Source organism: Archocentrus centrarchus, unplaced genomic scaffold (assembly GCF_007364275.1).
Source record: "Archocentrus centrarchus isolate MPI-CPG fArcCen1 unplaced genomic scaffold, fArcCen1 scaffold_26_ctg1, whole genome shotgun sequence".
Lineage (NCBI taxonomy): Eukaryota > Metazoa > Chordata > Actinopteri > Cichliformes > Cichlidae > Archocentrus > Archocentrus centrarchus.
The window spans coordinates 4,391,871-4,410,542 of record NW_022060256.1 but is presented as its reverse complement, the minus strand read 5'-3'; the positions used below and the strand labels follow the sequence as shown (position 1 = coordinate 4,410,542).

General features: G+C 42.7%; 2 protein-coding genes across 3 annotated transcripts; both read right to left on the bottom strand.

Moving 5' to 3' along the window:
* Positions 1-2,915: 2,915 nt before the first annotated feature.
* Positions 2,916-4,437, bottom strand: LOC115776086 (natterin-3-like). Its single transcript, XM_030723710.1, has 2 exons — positions 4,344-4,437; positions 2,916-4,003 (listed from the first exon to the last, which is right to left on the bottom strand). The coding sequence occupies exons 1-2, from the start codon at positions 4,435-4,437 to the stop codon at positions 2,916-2,918; spliced, it is 1,182 nt and encodes a 393-aa protein (XP_030579570.1).
* Positions 4,438-10,699: 6,262 nt separating this feature from the next.
* Positions 10,700-15,318, bottom strand: LOC115776055 (PHD finger protein ALFIN-LIKE 1-like). Of its 2 annotated transcripts, XM_030723660.1 has the most exons (7): positions 15,241-15,318; positions 14,514-14,602; positions 13,184-13,763; positions 12,660-12,765; positions 11,889-11,994; positions 11,680-11,735; positions 10,700-11,456 (listed from the first exon to the last, which is right to left on the bottom strand). In XM_030723660.1, the coding sequence occupies exons 3-7, from the start codon at positions 13,228-13,230 to the stop codon at positions 11,358-11,360; spliced, it is 414 nt and encodes a 137-aa protein (XP_030579520.1). In that variant the 5' UTR covers positions 13,231-13,763; positions 14,514-14,602; positions 15,241-15,318; the 3' UTR covers positions 10,700-11,357. The 2 variants fall into 2 exon arrangements, 1 of the variants encoding a protein (XP_030579520.1); XR_004019418.1 differs by lacking the exon at positions 13,184-13,763.
* Between the last annotated feature and the right edge of the window lie 3,354 nt (positions 15,319-18,672).

Here is an 18,672-nt window from a genome sequence, read left to right as displayed (position 1 = left end):
GGACCAATAAAATATTTTCAGCCAGTAAACGAGTATCACCAGCTCCAGGTAACGGCTGTAGATGTTTTTGGCCATTGCAGGTAAAAGCACCACTCTTTACAGGTGCTGTAGCATTATTTAGTGTTAGTGTGCGCTAAATTGCCTTGATTGTATGAGACTTTAGTATTATGTGTGGTCAGTTATGTCACGGTGCAATAGCTCACAAAATTTTGTTGCTAGCGACTATCACAAAAATGCTCTTTCAGATGTTATTGTTACATATTGGATTCGCTGTCTGATTTAAGATAAAAACCAGCCTGTTAAAATTCACTAACTACACAACTCAGTTTGTAGTGTGCACTGATGTAATGATCCAAATTGAGACACAGTGTGTATTAGCATGCTAACACTGCTAATCACCACAATTATAGTCAACACAAGAGTTTTCCTCCATCTTTAGGTCAAAGTCTAAACATAAAAAACATTATACATCATCCTAAAAAAAAACCCACATAGTCTAAACCAAATTTTAATGCAGTTTATCCAATAAACTGGGGCTCTTCAACTCCAGGCCTCGAGAGCCCCTGTCCTGCAGGTTTTAGATGCATCTCTGCTTCAACACACCTGAGTCAAATATAGAAGTCATTAGCAGGACTCTGGAGAACTTGACTGCATACTGAGGAGGTGATTCAGCCATTTGATTCAGGTGTGTTGGATCAGGGACACATCTAAAACCTGCAGGATACCGGACCTCGAGGCCTGGATTTGAAGACCCCTGCAATACACTAACCAAAGGTTCAGGTATCAGAAAGCAAAGCCAGGTCAAACAGTGCTGCCAACTCTGCAGTAAGGAAAGAAGCTATTGGCTGTTCAAAAAGTTGCTCAAAGTTGCCAGATTTGCATAATTGTTCATATGCATGTATTTGTAAGAGGCTGTAGAAGAGAGGAATAATATCGTTGGAGAGACAAAAAGTGAGTAAAAACCACCCCGAGGCCCCGTTTTCACGAGAACGTTTTCAGGTGAAAATGATAACGTTTTTTGCATTTTGGTCGTTCGTTTGCGCGACAACAGCATAACTATAAATTATGAAATTAAACTAAAACTCAAAAACCTGCATGTGATTTATTTTCATGTGACTGCGACAGTGACATCGCGCTCTGTAAGCCAGGACAGGATCAGTGGCCGCTCTGCACACGTGTGATTCATTCACAGTGTGGAGGGTGTGGGTCTCCTCTCTGATCTGACTGCAGCTGTGAGACTAACTGCCTGTGACAGTGGACACCTTATAAGAGATCCACTATAAGTTTGTCATTGTTCTCTCTAGTGACCCACCTTTTTTTACGCAGTATGCATTTAAATTTTAGCTCTGCAAATAATTACTCAGACATTTTACTCTCTCATGGTTAAAATAAGCACCTTTTCTGAAAGGTTTTGATGGCAGGGGTGCAAACTGGGAAATAGATTATTTGTACTTGCTTTTTGTCATTTGGACAAAATGCCCAAGCCTGCTGACATTAACAATGCGATCATTTGTTTTTCAGCAAGTGTCTTATAGAGTAGTTAGCTGGTGCAGCAGCATTTTAAATTATGCTTAGTGAGCCAAAGAAAGAAGTGGTGCTCAAAGAGGAGAGAGCAGGATGAGTATACTGCCCGGACTCAGTGTTGTCAATGATTCGGCTGAGTGCAAGGCCTAAAAGATGAAGTTCTGATGGGTGAGTATTTTGTGTTTTTGTAAATGACTGAAACATTGTTGCCACTCATATGTTGATATATGCACTCATACTGTAATATACTATATGCTATTATTTTTGCATTTCCGGTGTGTGTGTGTGTGTGTGTGTGTGTGTGTGTGTGAGACAGAGAGAGGGAGGGAGAAAAAATGAAATGCTGTGAGCTCTGGTACACTGTGGCATTAAGGGCCCCGGGGCCTATCACAGAGTTATGCCTGTGAGACCAACACCCTGGTTGGTCCAGTGGGACCACGTGCAACATTTGAGGATTTAGAAAACATTTTAAAGCACAAGAAATTCTGACATTTAAAATAAAGAGAAATCAACCTGTGGTCTGTTAGAATTGCAGCATTGTGATGATGGGAAGTATGACATTAGAACTTCGTGACAGAAGAATAGTTATTCTGAGGAAAGAGGGGCTCTCAGATCATGGCTGTAACTGAAGTTTAAACTGAGTGTGTGGAGCTCTAAAACACTCCACAAGTGGACACACCAAAAAGATTAAATACACAAAGCTTGGTTCACTGAGAGCACGTCTTCAGAGACGTACTTCACCCTCTCTCCGTCTCTTTCTTGGTTCCTTTCTGGGGAAGGATTCATACTGCTGCAAAATAATGAGCCCAAACACACAAAGCCTGAAACGGTTGCTGGAAGGACAAAAAAGACCGAGGAGTTCGTCACATGACCATAAACCATAACTGACAGACTGATAAAGCCAAACATTCCTGAAACAAGAATCCCTTTGGGTCCTTGGCCCATGATACTGGGACAACAGGTACTATTAGGTCTTAACAAACTGGTGGAGTCCATGCAGCTTGACCAGGTGACAAATATTAAAATATTTTGAAATGATTTTTGAATGTTTGTTTTCAAAGACTTTAACTTTCCCCTGATAATTTCAAAGTTGATATTCCCAGATCAACCTGAACCCCACAGAAACACTGGAGAACAACCTGCAACCTTCATTTCTCTGACGCCCTTTGTTGTATGTTGTGATGATAAATTATAATTAATGAAACCATCATCATGCAGAAACAAAGAGATGAAAAGGTGCCATATTGTTTTATTTTTAAATGAACTCATGCAATTCATTTTCCATTTACCACAAAAGATATGAGTGCCATTTTTTTATTGTGACATCATCTGCTTACAAATGTCAGGTACCATCAGAAAAAATATTGTTTAGTGTATCTTCTGTGAGCCTTTCAGGGGCAAGGCTTGGCGTCGATGACAGGTTCACAGCGGTCCACCACTGCCCGGACTTCTCCGATCTGGACTCCGTCGTACGTCCCAGTGATGGTGGTCCACTGGGTTTCTCCATTGTGGTAGGTTCGACTGAGGCGAGCCGTGTAGGGGATGTCGGCTTTGATCTTGCGTCCTTCCATGCGGACTTTGCACGAGTGGTTTGGTGGAACCGTGAGTTCCACGGACACGGAGTGGGTGAGCGTCTCAATTACGGTGGTTCCCCTGGAGAACTGCAGCGTCTTCTCAGCGCCCAGCTCAATGCCCCCGGAGCCGATGAAGGGGATTTTGGCTGTGATACTGCCCGTGACACCCAGCATTGTGGCTCGTCCGATGTTCCAGGTGGTCTCCACCTCTGAGGATTTTGAGATAGTCACTGTCTTCACTACTGTCTGACACTCATTGTTGGTGATGCCCGAGATGCGCATGGTCTCAGGAGGATACTGGAAGATGGTGACCTCATCAATGCCGTACTTGACATCAGAGATGTGTTGAGTGTAGGTGTCCCTGTTGATGGCCAGGACCTGGTAATTCTTATACCAATACTCATCACCTTCCCAGGGCAAGAAGAAGGCTTCAAACTGAGGAACAACCTTCCCAAGACCGTACTTGTTCTTCCCAACGTAGATATCAACTCCTGCACAGGTCCTCACTGAATGTTGGGGCACTGAGCCATAGGAGTCTTCCTTCCACTCCAGGAACTCAAAGTTGTCTTTGTTGGCCAGGATCTCAAACTCTGGGGCGTAATACTCACGGTCACCATAGGGGTAGCGGCAGTAAGGGCCCAGGCTAGGGTTGTAGAAGCCGGCTTCACACTTGTACTTGCAGACATAGTCGGTGCGCTTGGTGTAACCGTTGTAGATGGAAACAGCTCCATTGGGCAGAGAGCCGTCCCAGGTCAGCCACTGCAGGTTCACGTTATCCCCAAAGATGAAGGAGGACGGCAGATCGTGCTGCCGCTCCAGATCAGCAGGAGTTAGAGGACCCGACACCATTTTGTTACCAGGCGGTTTGGGGACTCGGCCCTCCAGTGCTGGTTTCAGTAAGGACACTGTACAAGAGAGACAAACAAAGAAATGGACCATAAAACAGAAGGCATGAGTGTCAAACACATCAACAACACACAAACTTTAGGGGAAAAGTTTAGATTTTAATATCCACACCTGCAAATGGTCCAGAATATTTTGTTCTTCTAGCAACAAAATAGGCAAAACATTCAGAAACTAGATCTCATTTAAATTCTTTGTAAACCCAAAGTCCTCACCCTACATGGGTCATGGTGGATCTGTTGGATGTTGAACACATCACACTTTAGGTTTGCTTTGGTTTACGTGTGACTATTGGTGTATTATCCATATCTCTTTATGTCATAAAACATATGATACTCTTACCCTTTGTGAGCTGGATGCTCTTCCTCACAATGCCCTGCAGACTGGCCGAGGACAGAGCCAGCAGGCCCAGCAGCAGCAGCACAGACCGCTCCATCTGAAGGTGAAACACGAACCCTTTAAACTCAGCACGTAAAATACTCACTAAGTTCTCCTCATGTCATCATTTTAGACACTGCTGTGTTTACATAAATCACAATTTTACACATTAGAATAGATGAGTCGACATTCCACCTCTCCAGATTCAAACGAGCCCAAATGTTTTGTGACAACTAAGGGAGACTGTGCTTTCGAGGTTGCAGCTCCTAAATTGTGGAATGCACTACCATCACACCTGAGATCTGTGGACTCTATTGAATCATTTAAAGAACAGCTCAAGACTCATTTGTACAGGCTTGCTTTTAACTAGTGGTTTGTGTGTGTTTTATTGTGTAGTATTGTTTTCTTTTAATTGCTGTAAAGCACTTTGTGATTTTATCTAGAAAAGTGCTATATAAATAAAATTTTACTTTACTTTACTTTACATAAGTTTGCAGTTTCAAGTATTATTTCTCTTTAAGCTTGTTACATAATCTATAGTTTTTATCTGTACACCAAACTTTAAACAACCAGAGTCAAACACTATGATGGTTTATATATTTCCAAAAGATTGAATTTACATCCCTTTACGTTGACTTCTCTTAAATGTTACAGTCCAATACAATCAGTTATATTTTGACTGAAAACTTCAACAACATAAGTTTAATAAACATCAGTGCAGTTATACTAAGCTTATTTATTTAGGCTGTATTTTTACTGCATTTTTACATGTTTTGTACATTACTTTTCACTTCTGATGATACTTAATTGAAAGATTAAAACCTTTAAAAAAGACAGCAATCAGCAATAGTATTCATCAGTGAAACTGACCAAGTTATGTCTCATTATTAATCATTTATATTTTGATTATTTACTTTTAAAAACAATGCTAATTTTCCATTATATGTCAGGTGGAAGTTATGAAGCAGAATACACATGTAAATAACTCTTATGAGATACTAAAATGGTAATTATATGGAAACAGTTTTGAAACCACGCGAGGAGACAAACAGCAGATTTTCTCTAGAGAAGTCTGATTCGGTTTTTACATAAAATAAACATGTGATCAGATTGTATCAGATTATAGTCATTTGAAATTTGAGCTTGAAGGTGAACAAATTACGGAGCAGCACTCACCCTTCCTGTTGCTCTCCGGTGAGTCCACCTCCAGTCCCCTCCAGGTTTATATATCTGCTTTATGGCTGAATCATAAAGGAGACTGTGCACCTTCACTGCGTCTGGGTGCTGACGCTGAACAATAAACCGGTCAAAGAAGAGCACAGGTTGTGTTGGGCTGTTTGTCAGATTAAGATGTTATTCCTTTGTGCTAATATGTTCTTTCCTCATCAGTGTTAGATTATATTTCCTAAACAAAGACATATTCATGAATATCCATGAAACTGGACTGGCTGCTGGCAGGTCTGAACTTTTTTCAGATGATATATTTTATGTGTATCTGCTTCCAATAATCATGACAGACAAGAAGTGGCAAAAACAGGAAGCAGCTTTTAACCTGCTCCTCTCTGTGTCCCCTGAGGTGAGGGTCCATCGGGCTCCCCAGGTGGCTAAAAAACTTTATGACAGTTTTGTCTTTTCTGCTGAAGTGTGATGGAGTGATGGGTGCTGTGCTGCTGCTGTGGACTATGTTGGAGTGGGTACTCTTGTCTCTTCTAAGACCCCCCCCCCCCCCCCCCCCCCCCACACACACACACACACACACACACACAGTGCTGCACACCAGTTGCTGTGATGGACAGTGGTTTGGTTGATGCTACAGGTCAGTCTCAGGCTTCTTCTGGTCTGGCCATTGTTGTGCTTTTGAAATGACAACTTTCAAATAAACAACACAACACCACACTGATGTAAAACAGTAATTGGGGAGCGACCAATTATGATTCAGGTGAGTTTCTCTTTTAATGAAAGCAAATAAAAAGAGTTCACATGAACAGAGGGGACTCTTTCTGTGGTGTAGTAGGTACTCATAATAAATCAGGAAACATGACTAAAATAAGCAGCACTGTTTCAACGTAAAGGGGAAAGACCACCCAACAGCTGGCTTTCATACATGTAGTGAAAGAAAAATAAGGTAACCTGATGTCAGGAAGCATCATAAAATGAGCGTGGATAAGATAGAGAATAAGCTTCAGGATTATTAACATGGAACAAGCTGACAGGGCTGTTATCAGTGACCTTCAGTGCATCATGGGCTCATGCAGTGCAAATCAAATGGATTCCAAGGCCAACATGTTAGCTGAGAAATATGTACGAGTAAAAACAGGTAGGTGTGTGGGAGTTCATCCAAACTCTTTTATTCAGGTACTCTGTTCAGTTTTGGGAATCAAACCCGCAGCCCCAGGGATCCTTAAAGGTGGGTATGAGAAAACTTGCTTTCTTCTGCATGAAGAAAAGCTGCTGCGGTCGGACTGAATTAATTATTATGATCTATGAGATTATTGTGATTATTCAGGCAATAATAAACTTGACTGAGTGGAGGAGATGGCTCCAGTGTGTTTGTCAACAAACACTAAATGTTTTATTAGTGAATGTTTATCAATTTTAGTGTGATCAAAAACAGCAGTATGGGACATGTGAGATGCATTTACATGTTAGCTGAAGATTACTGCCCCACTGTGGGTAATAAGCAAAAAGTGATCTTTCAGTGCCATCTGCTGGATATATCACATATTCAAGTTCAGGTCTAATTACAGTGTTTTATACTGTGTGTATGCTGGATTTTTATAGCAACCATATCTGTTGCTTTGTTTCTTTTTTTTTTTCCATCCATCCATTTCTACTTATTCTGTTCAGGGTCATGGAGGGGGCTGGAGCCTATCCCAGCTGACATAGGGCAAGAGGCAGGGTACACCCTGTACAGGTCGCCAGCCTGTCACAGGACCAACACAGAGAGACGAACAACCTTTCACACTCACATTCACACCTATGGGCAATTTAGAGTTTCCAATTAACCTAACCACAGTAAGTGCATGTCTTTGGACTGTGGGAGGAAACCAGAGTACCCGGAGGAAACCCACGCAGACACACGAAGAACATGCAAGCTCCACACAGAGAGAGAGAGGGACTGGCCTGAGCCAAGGTGGAATTGAATCCAGGCCTTCCAGATGGTATTCTAACTGTGAGGCAGCAGTGCTAACCACTGTGCCACCGTGGTGCCCTTTCTTAATTTTTGATTGTTTAATCCGGGGTATATTATTTTGTTTCCATGTTGAACTAGCAGTGTGAGCAGCTTCTTAGCTCCCTGTGCAGCAGCAGCAGATGAAGCCCATTCAAAGGGCAGAGGAGGATCACGCTCTTGCACTCCACAGTGGAACAGACTTTTCCTACAACTTTGCAGTGGCGCAGTGGGTAGGTGCTCACCTTGCAACCAGAGAGGTGCTGGTTCGAGTCTGAGCGCATCCTGTCGTTGCCATTGTGTTCCTGGGCAAAATGCTTACAGTGTATAACAAAAGTGAGTACGTCCCTCACATTTCTGCAGATATTTAAGCATATCTTTTCATGGGATAACCCTGACAAAATGACACTTTGACACAATGAAAAGTAGTCTGTGTGCAGCTTATATAACTACGGAACCCCGCAAGGGACATGGGAGAAAAAAGAGGCACTTTTGCAAGACCTCGCAAAACTTTTCAATATTAGTACATGTGCTTCGGCGTTATTCTTGATACGGCAGTGTCCGTGAGGATGAAAGGTTTGGCGAGAGACTGCCAGCAAAAGTCCTCTTTATTTATAATTCAGTTTTATTATTGCTAACAGGTGTTGTGCCAAAAAGTGATCGGCTGCCAGAAATTGATTGCGTGCCGCTGGAACGCGCAAGTCCTTAAAGCTACAGCTGCCCCGCGTTCACGCGGTCCGCGGGAGCACGCAGCTCCTTAAAGATACAGCAACTAGCTTAAAACTCCTACAGTACATAACCAGCTGCTCATTTCAGGATTAAACTGACATAACGAGCAAATAACTACAATTTTATGCTCTTTTTATAAGGCAAAGGTATGTATGTATGTATGTATGTATGTATGCATGTATGTATGGAACTTTAGTGTGTCTTGAAACCGAAAGATGACGTGGTTTATAGCCCAGTCACGAATTACACAATATAATTTATATCTATCGAATAGAATGTTTACTGTCTTGTTTACCTTGGTTCAAAAATTGTAGCTGTTGTAGGTATGTAAATAAATAAAGACGCCATGAGCATTCATACTTATGACTTTGTACTGTTTTTGAAAGCAATTGAGAACAAAGAGTTTAACAGCTGCCAAAAACTTATTACAGCTCATAAGCCTCATGTTAGGCAGGTTATGCCTCATACACACCCTCTATAACAGCAGAAATTACTCTAAAGGGTTGTTAAAACTGAAAATATCCCATTTCCAGGCTGCCAGAAAGTGATTGCCTCTCATAGCATGGGTCTGGGATCTTGTTTCTCCCTCATATGTGCTTCATGTCATTCAGTAGCATCATGTGAGACAGGTTATGCCTCATACACACCCTCTATAACAGCAGAAATTACTCTAAAGGGACGTTACAACTGAAAATAGGACGTTTCCAGGCTGCCAGAAAGTGATTGCCTCTCATAGCATGGGTCTGGGATCTTGTTTCTCCCTCATATGTGCTTCATGTCATTCAGTAGCATCATGTGAGGCAGGTTATGCCTCATACACACCCTCTATAACAGCAGAAATTACTCTAAAGGGACATTACAACTGAAAATAGGACGTTTCCAGGCTGCCAGAAAGTGATTGCCTCTCATAACATGGGTCTGGGATCTTGTTTCTCCCTCATATGTGCTTCATGTCATTCAGTAGCATCATGTGAGACAGGTTATGCCTCATACACACCCTCTATAACAGCAGAAATTACTGTAAAGGGATGTTAAAACTGAAAATAGGACGTTTCCAGGCTGCCAGAAAGTGATTGCCTCTCATAACATGGGTCTGGGATCTTATTTCTCCCTCATATGTGCTTCATGTCATTCAGTAGCATCATGTGAGACAGGTTATGCCTAATACACACCCTCTATAACAGCAGAAATTACTGTAAAGGGATGTTAAAACTGAAAATAGGACGTTTCCAGGCTGCCAGAAAGTGATTGCCTCTCATAACATGGGTCTGGGATCTTGTTTCTCCCTCATATGTGCTTCATGTCATTCAGTAGCATCATGTGAGACAGGTTATGCCTCATACACACCCTCTATAACAGCAGAAATTACTCTAAAGGGACATTACAACTGAAAATAGGACGTTTCCAGGCTGCCAGAAAGTGATTGCCTCTCATAACATGGGTCTGGGATCTTGTTTCTCCCTCATATGTGCTTCATGTCATTCAGTAGCATCATGTGAGACAGGTTATGCCTCATACACACCCTCTATAACAGCAGAAATTACTCTAAAGGGATGTTAAAACTAAAAATATCCTGTTTCCAGGCTGCCAGAAAGTGATTGCCTCTCATAGCATGGGTCTGGGATCTTGTTTCTCCCTCATATGTGCTTCATGTCATTCAGTAGCATCATGTGAGACAGGTTATGCCTCACACACACCCTCTATAACAGCAGAAATTACTCTAAAGGGACATTACAACTGAAAATAGGACGTTTCCAGGCTGCCAGAAAGTGATTGCCTCTCATAGCATGGGTCTGGGATCTTGTTTCTCCCTCATATGTGCTTCATGTCATTCAGTAGCATCATGTGAGACAGGTTATGCCTCATACACACCATCTATAACAGCAGAAATTACTCTAAAGGGACATTACAACTGAAAAAAAAACAACTCTGTTTTCCAGCTGCGAAAAGTTGAAAAATATTAAGTCACTAGTTATTTTTCTGTTTGGTCTTTGACCAGTAATTTTCTAGCAACCCCTTATATTTTTTATTTGTTTCATGAGTTTTTAGAAATGTTTCTAAAGTAGTTTTAACTTGATCTACTTCAGAAATATCACTTGATAACATGCCACCCATACTATGTCACTACACTACACTGCACTAGTGCAGTGTAGTGTAGTGTGTGTAGTGACATGCTGAGGGAGAAACATCACTGCACTACACAGTAGTGTAGTGCAGTGATGTTATAGTGCAGTTTCTTTTTGCTGGTCACAGAAGGCAGAGTTTGCAACATAAAGCAAGACTGCAATTTATAGTCCAAGGCAATACAAATTTCACAAAATAAATCAAAGTAAAAATGAAAACACTAACAGACCTAAACCAACATGGTGAGCTGTGTGGCAGGCAAGGTTGGACCAAGTATGCAGGACTCTTAAGGCAGGAGTGAACTTAGCAATGTTTATTTAGGGAACAACAAGCAATACTGAACACCAATAAACTGGGGCTGGATGGGTGCCAGCACTCAACATAAACTAAGGAGCAGAGTGGGTAACAGCTGACAACACGACAAAGAACTGACACAGACTGAGGACTGAAATACAGACACAGGATAACAAGAGGATCGGGAACAGGTGGAGTCATTGCTGGGAATAATTAAACAAGATAGGACCATGAACTTTCCTAAATAGAAGGCAGACAGGACAGAGTAGCCAAGTAAAACGGGAATAAACTCAATACAAAGACAGACGCAGATGTGACACAACACTGGGAATAAAACTGGATACAAAAACACAAGAGGCAAGGAGCTTAGACACAGAGGAACAAGACAGACACTAGAGTACAAGATGCAAAGAAGACAACACAGAACATATATTCAATTTAAATAACTATTACTAATAATAGGGCCTAAAACCTATAATGAAGTAAGAATCAAAACCCCATGAAAACTGTGAAACAACACAAGAATCTCTCAAATGAAAACAGAACCTAAAAGAACAAAACACTGGGCAAATGGCCCAGGACCATAACATAAACTAACAAATCTAAAACAGGGACACTGAGGACACTCGAACAATATTTTAAACCCAGAAACCCTGAACCGTTTACTGGCATGCTTTGCAAAAAAACTTTTTGTGTTTGCTCATGCGGGGCTTCTTCACGCAACTTTTGTGGTACCACCGTGGGCGAGCATCACAGCCGATCTAAATTAGAAAAACACGGACACACAAATATTATGGAAAAATTACTAATGGTTGCTAAATTCTTAGATCACAAAGAAGGCCATCATGCTTAACGACTACAATAAGTCCTTTTCAGTGATTACATGTTCTGTCATAATTTTAACTTCATATTTACATATTTATTGCAAATGATCATATCTCTTAAACAGAACCTGAGAAGGACACATAAAACATAAGCATTTACCCAGTGATTGTCACCATCTCGGTTGCCACAATAGTGGCAGAGGTCAGTCAGGTCATCTATAACAAGAGGACAGTAATTTACTTTTAATCATTATAAGCAGTGTTTGTCTTACTAAATAATAATAATGTAACAATAATAGATAAATCTTCCGAACACATTCAAGCTAAAATGATACTTTTTGCCATATAATTTATATATTTAGGAGATACCTGTATTTTCAAGAAGACTGATTGCGATATGGTGTCTTATGGCAGTGACACCTGAGGCTGAGTTATCAAACTCTACTGGAACATCAGCCAAGATGCACTCAGCGAACTGTGCAAGAAAGTGTGCAAGAATGCAATTATTACTTGAAGTAACAGTTGCCATACAAAAATTGCAATTATATTCAGCTACAGACATGTGCTGTGTGATGCTGATGAATCAACCGCAGCTCTGTGATGCTGTCATGTATATTTGGACTGAAATATGATGAATGAGCAACTGAGCAAATCTGTGCCACTAAGAATACAGCTCTCCAGCATGGTTCAAGCAATTACATCTTTTGAACTGGCCATGAGCATCAATTATCTAGAAGCATCACATCTATAAGACCTTTCTTCTCAATTGCACTTTTTGCTGTTTTTTAATGCAAAAATGAAGGCACTTGGGCTCCATAAATGTCCCATGAAATTTGGTTTAGTATTGTGTCCCTGGATGGTTACATACTCTTAACTTATGAAATGTAATGAATACAACATGGTTTATTCTTTAACTATGTGTTGACTTATGTAGTGTAACAGCATTGTCACTAACACATTTTAAATTTTCATTTATTCAAATATGTATGTATGTATGCTCTTTTAAGTGAAGTCAGGAACTGGTACACCCAAATTATTACTGTCCATTAGCTATTCCTTACTGCTAGAGATTCAAAATGTCTTTCATTCAGTTACCAACATTATGCGTGATCTTGCTGTCCATCATGCTTTAACACATACCTTCAATACATAGGCCCCACATGAAACTGCGTCCAGTTGTTTGGGGTGGGGCAGTGTGTCACATGCCCATCTGGACGGATTAAGTCCTCTATGTCTCATGAAGGACCTGAAAGACATATATGGTAAATATGTACAAATTTATACAACAAAAATGAATTACATGTAGAAACCCAGCCATGGTTGGTATGTAATGGGTAGTGATACAGGTCAGGGGAAGGGTACCAAGCAAAAATCTGCACCAACTCAGACATGTGGCTCTTCAAGAACAAAATATGCACAGTGGGTCCCAGTCAACAACCACTGTCGCCAATGCTACTGATCAGGAGGGTGCTGGCAGAAACTGTGCAACTACTGATTTAAGATGGAGGAGGAGAGGGAAATATGTGTTAGAGGCAGTGAGAGAATGACTGGCAGGAATGTAGAGTTGAGAATACAGACATGAAATATAGGGACAATGATAAATGGTGACAGAGGAATATAGTGGGATAATATTGGACATTGACTCAGTGCTCATTGTTGTTTACCATTGTGATGGACAAGTTAAAAGATGAGGCCAGGCAGCGGTCTCCATCGAGTGATGGCTGCAGATGACTTTGTGATCTTTAGTGAAAGTTAAACTGTTACAAGTGAGCCTGGAGAGGAGGGGACATGTTCTAGAGAGGAGGAATGAAATTCAGTAGCAGCAAGACACAATTCATGTGTATCCATTGGGGGAGGCAGGTGTAACAGAGAAGATGCAAGGCACTGAGTTAGTAATGGTAGATGACTTTAACCTGGGGTAAAACAGCCAATGCATTAGAGAATGCACACCAGAGGTAAAGAAGAGAGTGTAGGCTGGGCAGAGTGGGTGGAAACAAGTGAAACAATTTATGACAGAAGGATATCAGCAAGAGTGAAAAGTAAGTGTTATGAGACACTAGGAAAACCTTCTATATAAAGTATATAAAGTGGGCAAAGGATGATGAAGAGGAAGGAAGATCACAGAGAATGTCCATGGATGTAGTGAAGGGTGACATGCAGAGGTTTGGTGTGACAGAAGAGGATGCTTTGGATTGTGAGAGATAGAAGCAGGTGATCCACTGGGGTGACCTGTACAGGGTGCAGCTGCAAGAAAAAGTGGATATAAATCAATAATTGTACAACATACTGTTACTTCCAAAAAAAAACAACAATTAAAGTGTTATGGATCTACTCTAAAGTCAAATTTTGAAATAATGTAAATAGTGGAAGAAGGCATGATATTTGAGAAGAAAGAAATAACGTTTTTTTTTTTTTTTTACAGGAAAGGACACACATTGTACATTAAGTAATTTTACAAATACTGACTACACTGCATATATCACGGTGTTGTGGTGGTTAACGCTATTGCCTCACAGCTAGAAGGTCTGGGTTTAAATCCTGTTAGGCACGGGCCTTTTTGAGTGGAGTTTGCATGTTCTTCTCTGGTCTGTGTGGGTTTTCTCCAGGTATTCTGGTTTCCTCCCACAGTCCAAAGACATACAGTTACTGGGGTTAGGTTAATTGGTGATTTTAAAATCCCATTAGTCTGTGTTAGCCCTGTGACAGGCTGGTGACCTGTACAGGGCGTACCCTGCCTCTCGCCCTATGTCTGCTGGGATATAACGAGTGTTATATCCCAGCAGCCCCCTGCAACTCCAAAGAGGATAATTTGAAGAGAATGGATGAATACACTGAATGTGTATGCATACATGCAAGTAACACTTGGAAAAATCAAAAATGTGGTATATTTTCAGAACTCACTTGAAGTGGGATGATGTTGTAGTATTATCAGATTCTACCTATCCCAGTGTTATTAAATAGTTAGTGCAAATATGCAGATAGAGACTAATTTACCTTGTAATGTCCAGGCAGCGTTTGATGCTTGTTTTTCTTTCCCCCAATGGGTCAACAAAAAGGCTTCTCTTCTCTCCTGGTATGATTACCTAAATGTAGAAGTATGAGAGTTACAAATACCGCAACATCACAATGTACTGGTATCTAGCCAAGTAGACCGAATGTGCTAATAATTTATGCTTGAACATGTTTTCTAGATGGGGGCAATTATTGTAGAAACAAAACAAAACAAACCCTAAAAAAAAAACTTGGTAAGGTGTAATTCCACACTGGGTCTCAAAAACAGTCCTTTTTCCTTTGCATAGATTCTCCAAGTATCAGAATCATAAAGGGATGAAGAGCACGTTGGTACTGGAAAGTGTTTAAGACATTTGTTCTGTTGTTCAGGTTTCCCTTTTTGATATATATATATATATATATATATATTGTACTGTCCTGCCCCAACGCCTTGCCAGGGTCGACAGCTGGTTAACTCCTCTCCAACAAACCACACAAATGACAAGTTCCAGTTAACTCTTTATGGTAAGTTGAAGTAGGGTAAAACTGTGAAACAAAATACAATTCCATTCAGAGGGCGATTTGACAGTGCTATAGAAAATAGCTTAGAAGCTAGATTAGCTTAATCAACAAATAACAAATATAGAACTCTACTAAAAGTTAGCAGGGCTCTAAACTAGGTGGATTAACATTTATCTTGTTTTATATGCATATAATTAATACAACATACCGACGATGCCTTCAAGGGCTGACTTGAGACTCAACAGACAGAAATCGCGCATCAAGCTTGTTTTCCCGCACAACAATGTCCACTGCTCATGACGTCATCAGTCGATGCCGCAAGCATAAAAACACTACCCTTGTTCCCCAGTAGATGGCAGCAAAGGAACATGAAAAACTTATAAACACCAAATTTCTCAGCAAAGACAACAGGAAGACAACATCAAACAGAACACTCCTTCCTGCGGGGCTGTAGTGTCGCCAGGTACTGCTTGCGCCACCTGTCCCAGAAAGTGTTAGACAGGCTTTGAACTCTGCGCCACTGCTGCTTGTGTAAGTCCTTGTGGTCAAACTCGCCAGCTGGAGGTGGGCAGGGGCCTACCTTTTGAGTCAGCAGTGATGCGGGTGTGAGGATAAAGGGATCTGTTGGGTCAGTAGACACAGGCACAAGTGGGCGGTTATTCACAATGGCCGTGACCTCAGCCAAAAGGGTTGTGAGCACCTCGTGTGTGAGCTTAGAAGAAGAAGAAGAAGAAGAAAGAGCTTTATTTGTCACATACATTTACATGCAGTGAAATTCATTCTCTGCATTTAACCCATCACACACATGGAGTATGTAGTACACACAGCACAGCATGGAGCAGGGGGCAGCCAAAGGGCGCCCGGGGAGCAACCTGGGGGGGTGGGCTTGCTCAGGGACCCACAGTGATGCCAGCCCGAGGATTTGAACCAGGGTCCTCTCAGTGACGAACCCTCTTCTTCTCCCCTAGGCCACCACTCCAGCTTAGATCTTATTTGCATGAGCATTGAATCCAAGATGCGGCGTGTGACACCGATCATTCTTTCCCACACCCCTCCCATATGAGAGGAGTGTGGGGCATTGAAGGTCCAACTGCAGCCCTGCTCAGAGAGGAATCTCTCCAGTGTCTTTTCATCAGCATTTGAACGGATTTTGAGGTCTTTGGAGGCGCAGATGAAATTTGTGCCCCTGTCTGAGCGTAGGTGTTTCACTGGCCCCCGTATGGCCTGGAACCTTCTGAGTGCATTAATGAAGCTGGATGAATCTAAAGACTCGATGACCTCGATGTGAATGGCTCTGACAGATAAGCAAGTAAAGAGAACTGCCCACCTCTTACTCTCAGCGTGTCCTCCCCTTGTGCGACGTGCAGCAACAGCCCAGGGCCCGAACACGTCCATGCCAACATTAGTAAAAGGTGGCTCAGTGCTGAGTCTGTCGGGTGGCAGGTCAGCCATCTTTTGAACTTCACATTTTCCTCTGAGTTTGCGGCAGACAAAGCATTCAAAAATTACTTTGTTTACGACTCTTTTGGCACCCAGTATCCAATAGCCAGCAGATCGGATGGCGCCCTCAGTAAAGTGGCATCCTTGGTGTTGTGACTGTTCATGAAAGTGACGCACAATGAGGGTGGCTACATGGTGACCTCCAGGCAAGATCAGCGGTCTCTTCTCACTGGGTTCTAGATCGGCAGCTGTGAGACGTCCTCCGACTCTCAGCGAGCCTGCTTGGTCAAGAAAGGGATCCAGGGACCAGAGAAGACTGCCCTTTGGAATGTTTGTGTTGGATGAGAGGCACTCTAGTTCTCTCTCAAAGGTCTCCTGCTGGACTGTTCTAATGATGACTGTTGTGCTCTGGTTGAGAACATCCACTGTTGCAGGTGTGCAGCAAGGATGCCATCCCTGACACTGTTCGCTATTCTTGTCTTTCCTGAAACACTTAACGCCCACCAGGCTGTTGTTGAGATCTGGTCCGGTTAGGAGCACTTGGTTTAGAGACAGGCCATTGTGCTGTGCGCTGGAGTCAAACACGACTCTTATCTGAGAAGGCTTTTTCGGGTGATAAACTCCAAAGCACGGTAGGTACCAGTGTTCCTCTCCGGGGTTCAGTAGGGGAGCTTCTTCCGCGTGCCCGCTCTGAAAGATCCTTTCCATGAACGTAATGAACTGCTGTTTCATTTCAGGTCTCCTTTTGAAGGAGCGCTGCAGCGAATTGAGGCGTTCCAGCGCCTGGGCACAGTTGTTGGGCAGCCGTGGTCGGGGAGCTCTGAAAGGAAGAGGAGCCACCCAGCTGTTTCCCTCGTCCTTGTAGACTCCATGGTCCATGATGCTCAGAAACTGCATGTCCTCTATGGACGGTGCCTCTGTGTCATCATCCTTTGTTGTCTGAAATGCATCACTGTCCAAAGTGTTCTGTATTGCCTTTGCATGACTGCCTCCATGCAAAATGAAGTGTGAGAAGGGTTCAGTGACACAGTATCTCTCCTTCACCGTGTAGCTGTTTGGGCATGGCTGAAAGAGAGAAGGGCGTCCGTTTCTCAGCACATTGGTGTAGTAGGAGTGGACAAGCGGCGGCTTGTGCATGTCCCCAATACACACATCACCCACAATCACCCAACCCAGATCCAGTTTTTGGGCGTAGGGTGCATTGTGTGGGCCGTTCACCTGTCTTCTCACCTTGTGGGCTCTGATTATGTCCCTGCCTAACAACAGCAAAATGGGGGCTTGTGGGTCGAGATTGGGGATGTGCTTTGCGAGATGTCTCAAATGGGTGTGGCTGGAGGCGACCTCGGGTGAGGGAATTTCCCTCCGATTGTTTGGGATTTCGTTGCATTCAATCAATGGTGGCAGTGACAGCACAATGCTGCCATCCACAGGTTCCACCATGAAGCCACATGCCTGTCTACCTTCAGTCTCTATTGTTCCCGCACATGTTTTCAGGGAGTATGGTGAGGGCTGTCCTGAAATATTGAAAATACTGAAAAACTCTGTTCGTACAAGTGATCGGTTACTTTGATCATCTAAGATGGCATACATACGGACTGCAGCATAAGAGTGGTTGGCTGGGTATACCTTTACCAGACATATTTTCGAACAGGAGCGCCCTGAGATGTCCTTTCCACACACCTTGGTGCATGTGGCCGAGACAGGAGTCTCCCCGCCATTCTCAGGTGCAGGGTTCTCTGAGCTGCTGCCTTTCAGTGCTGGGCCAGGGTGTAGCGCTGCAACATGCATGTTGCTTCCACATTCTGTGCAGCTTACCTCATCATTGCAGTTTCTTGCCAAGTGTATGGCTTTGCAGCACTTGTAGCACACTCCATGTTTCTTTAAGAGTGCCTTTCTTTCCTCTATGGGCTTATCTCTAAATCCACGGCATTTGTGGAGAGGGTGGGGCTTGTTGTGCAAGAGACAACGTTTCGCTGGGTCCTCTCTGCTGGTGGACTTACTTGCAGATGGGGAGTCAGAAGGTGTTAGTGAGGTATCAGGAGACACTCCTGTCTTGAGAACAGCTACTGCCCTCTGGCTCTCTAACTTTGATGCAGGCTTGTGATAACCAGACTGTTCGTTGCTGGATGCTGCCAGCATGAAGCCAGGATCATTTCGCATCCTTGCCTGCAGGCACACAAAGTTCACAAAGAAGCTGAAT

Coding starts and splice junctions, on each gene's coding strand:
- LOC115776055 (XM_030723660.1), bottom strand. CDS start 13,230: ATGGAGACCGCTGCCTGGCCTCATCTTTTAACTTGTCCATCACAATG. Junction 11,995..12,659: donor GTGGGGCCTATGTATTGAAG/GTATGTGTTAAA, acceptor TTTCTTGCACAG/TTCGCTGAGTGCATCTTGGC. Junction 11,736..11,888: donor CAGTCTTCTTGAAAATACAG/GTATCTCCTAAA, acceptor CTCTTGTTATAG/ATGACCTGACTGACCTCTGC.
- LOC115776086 (XM_030723710.1), bottom strand. CDS start 4,437: ATGGAGCGGTCTGTGCTGCTGCTGCTGGGCCTGCTGGCTCTGTCCTCG. Junction 4,004..4,343: donor GAGCATCCAGCTCACAAAGG/GTAAGAGTATCA, acceptor TCTCTTGTACAG/TGTCCTTACTGAAACCAGCA.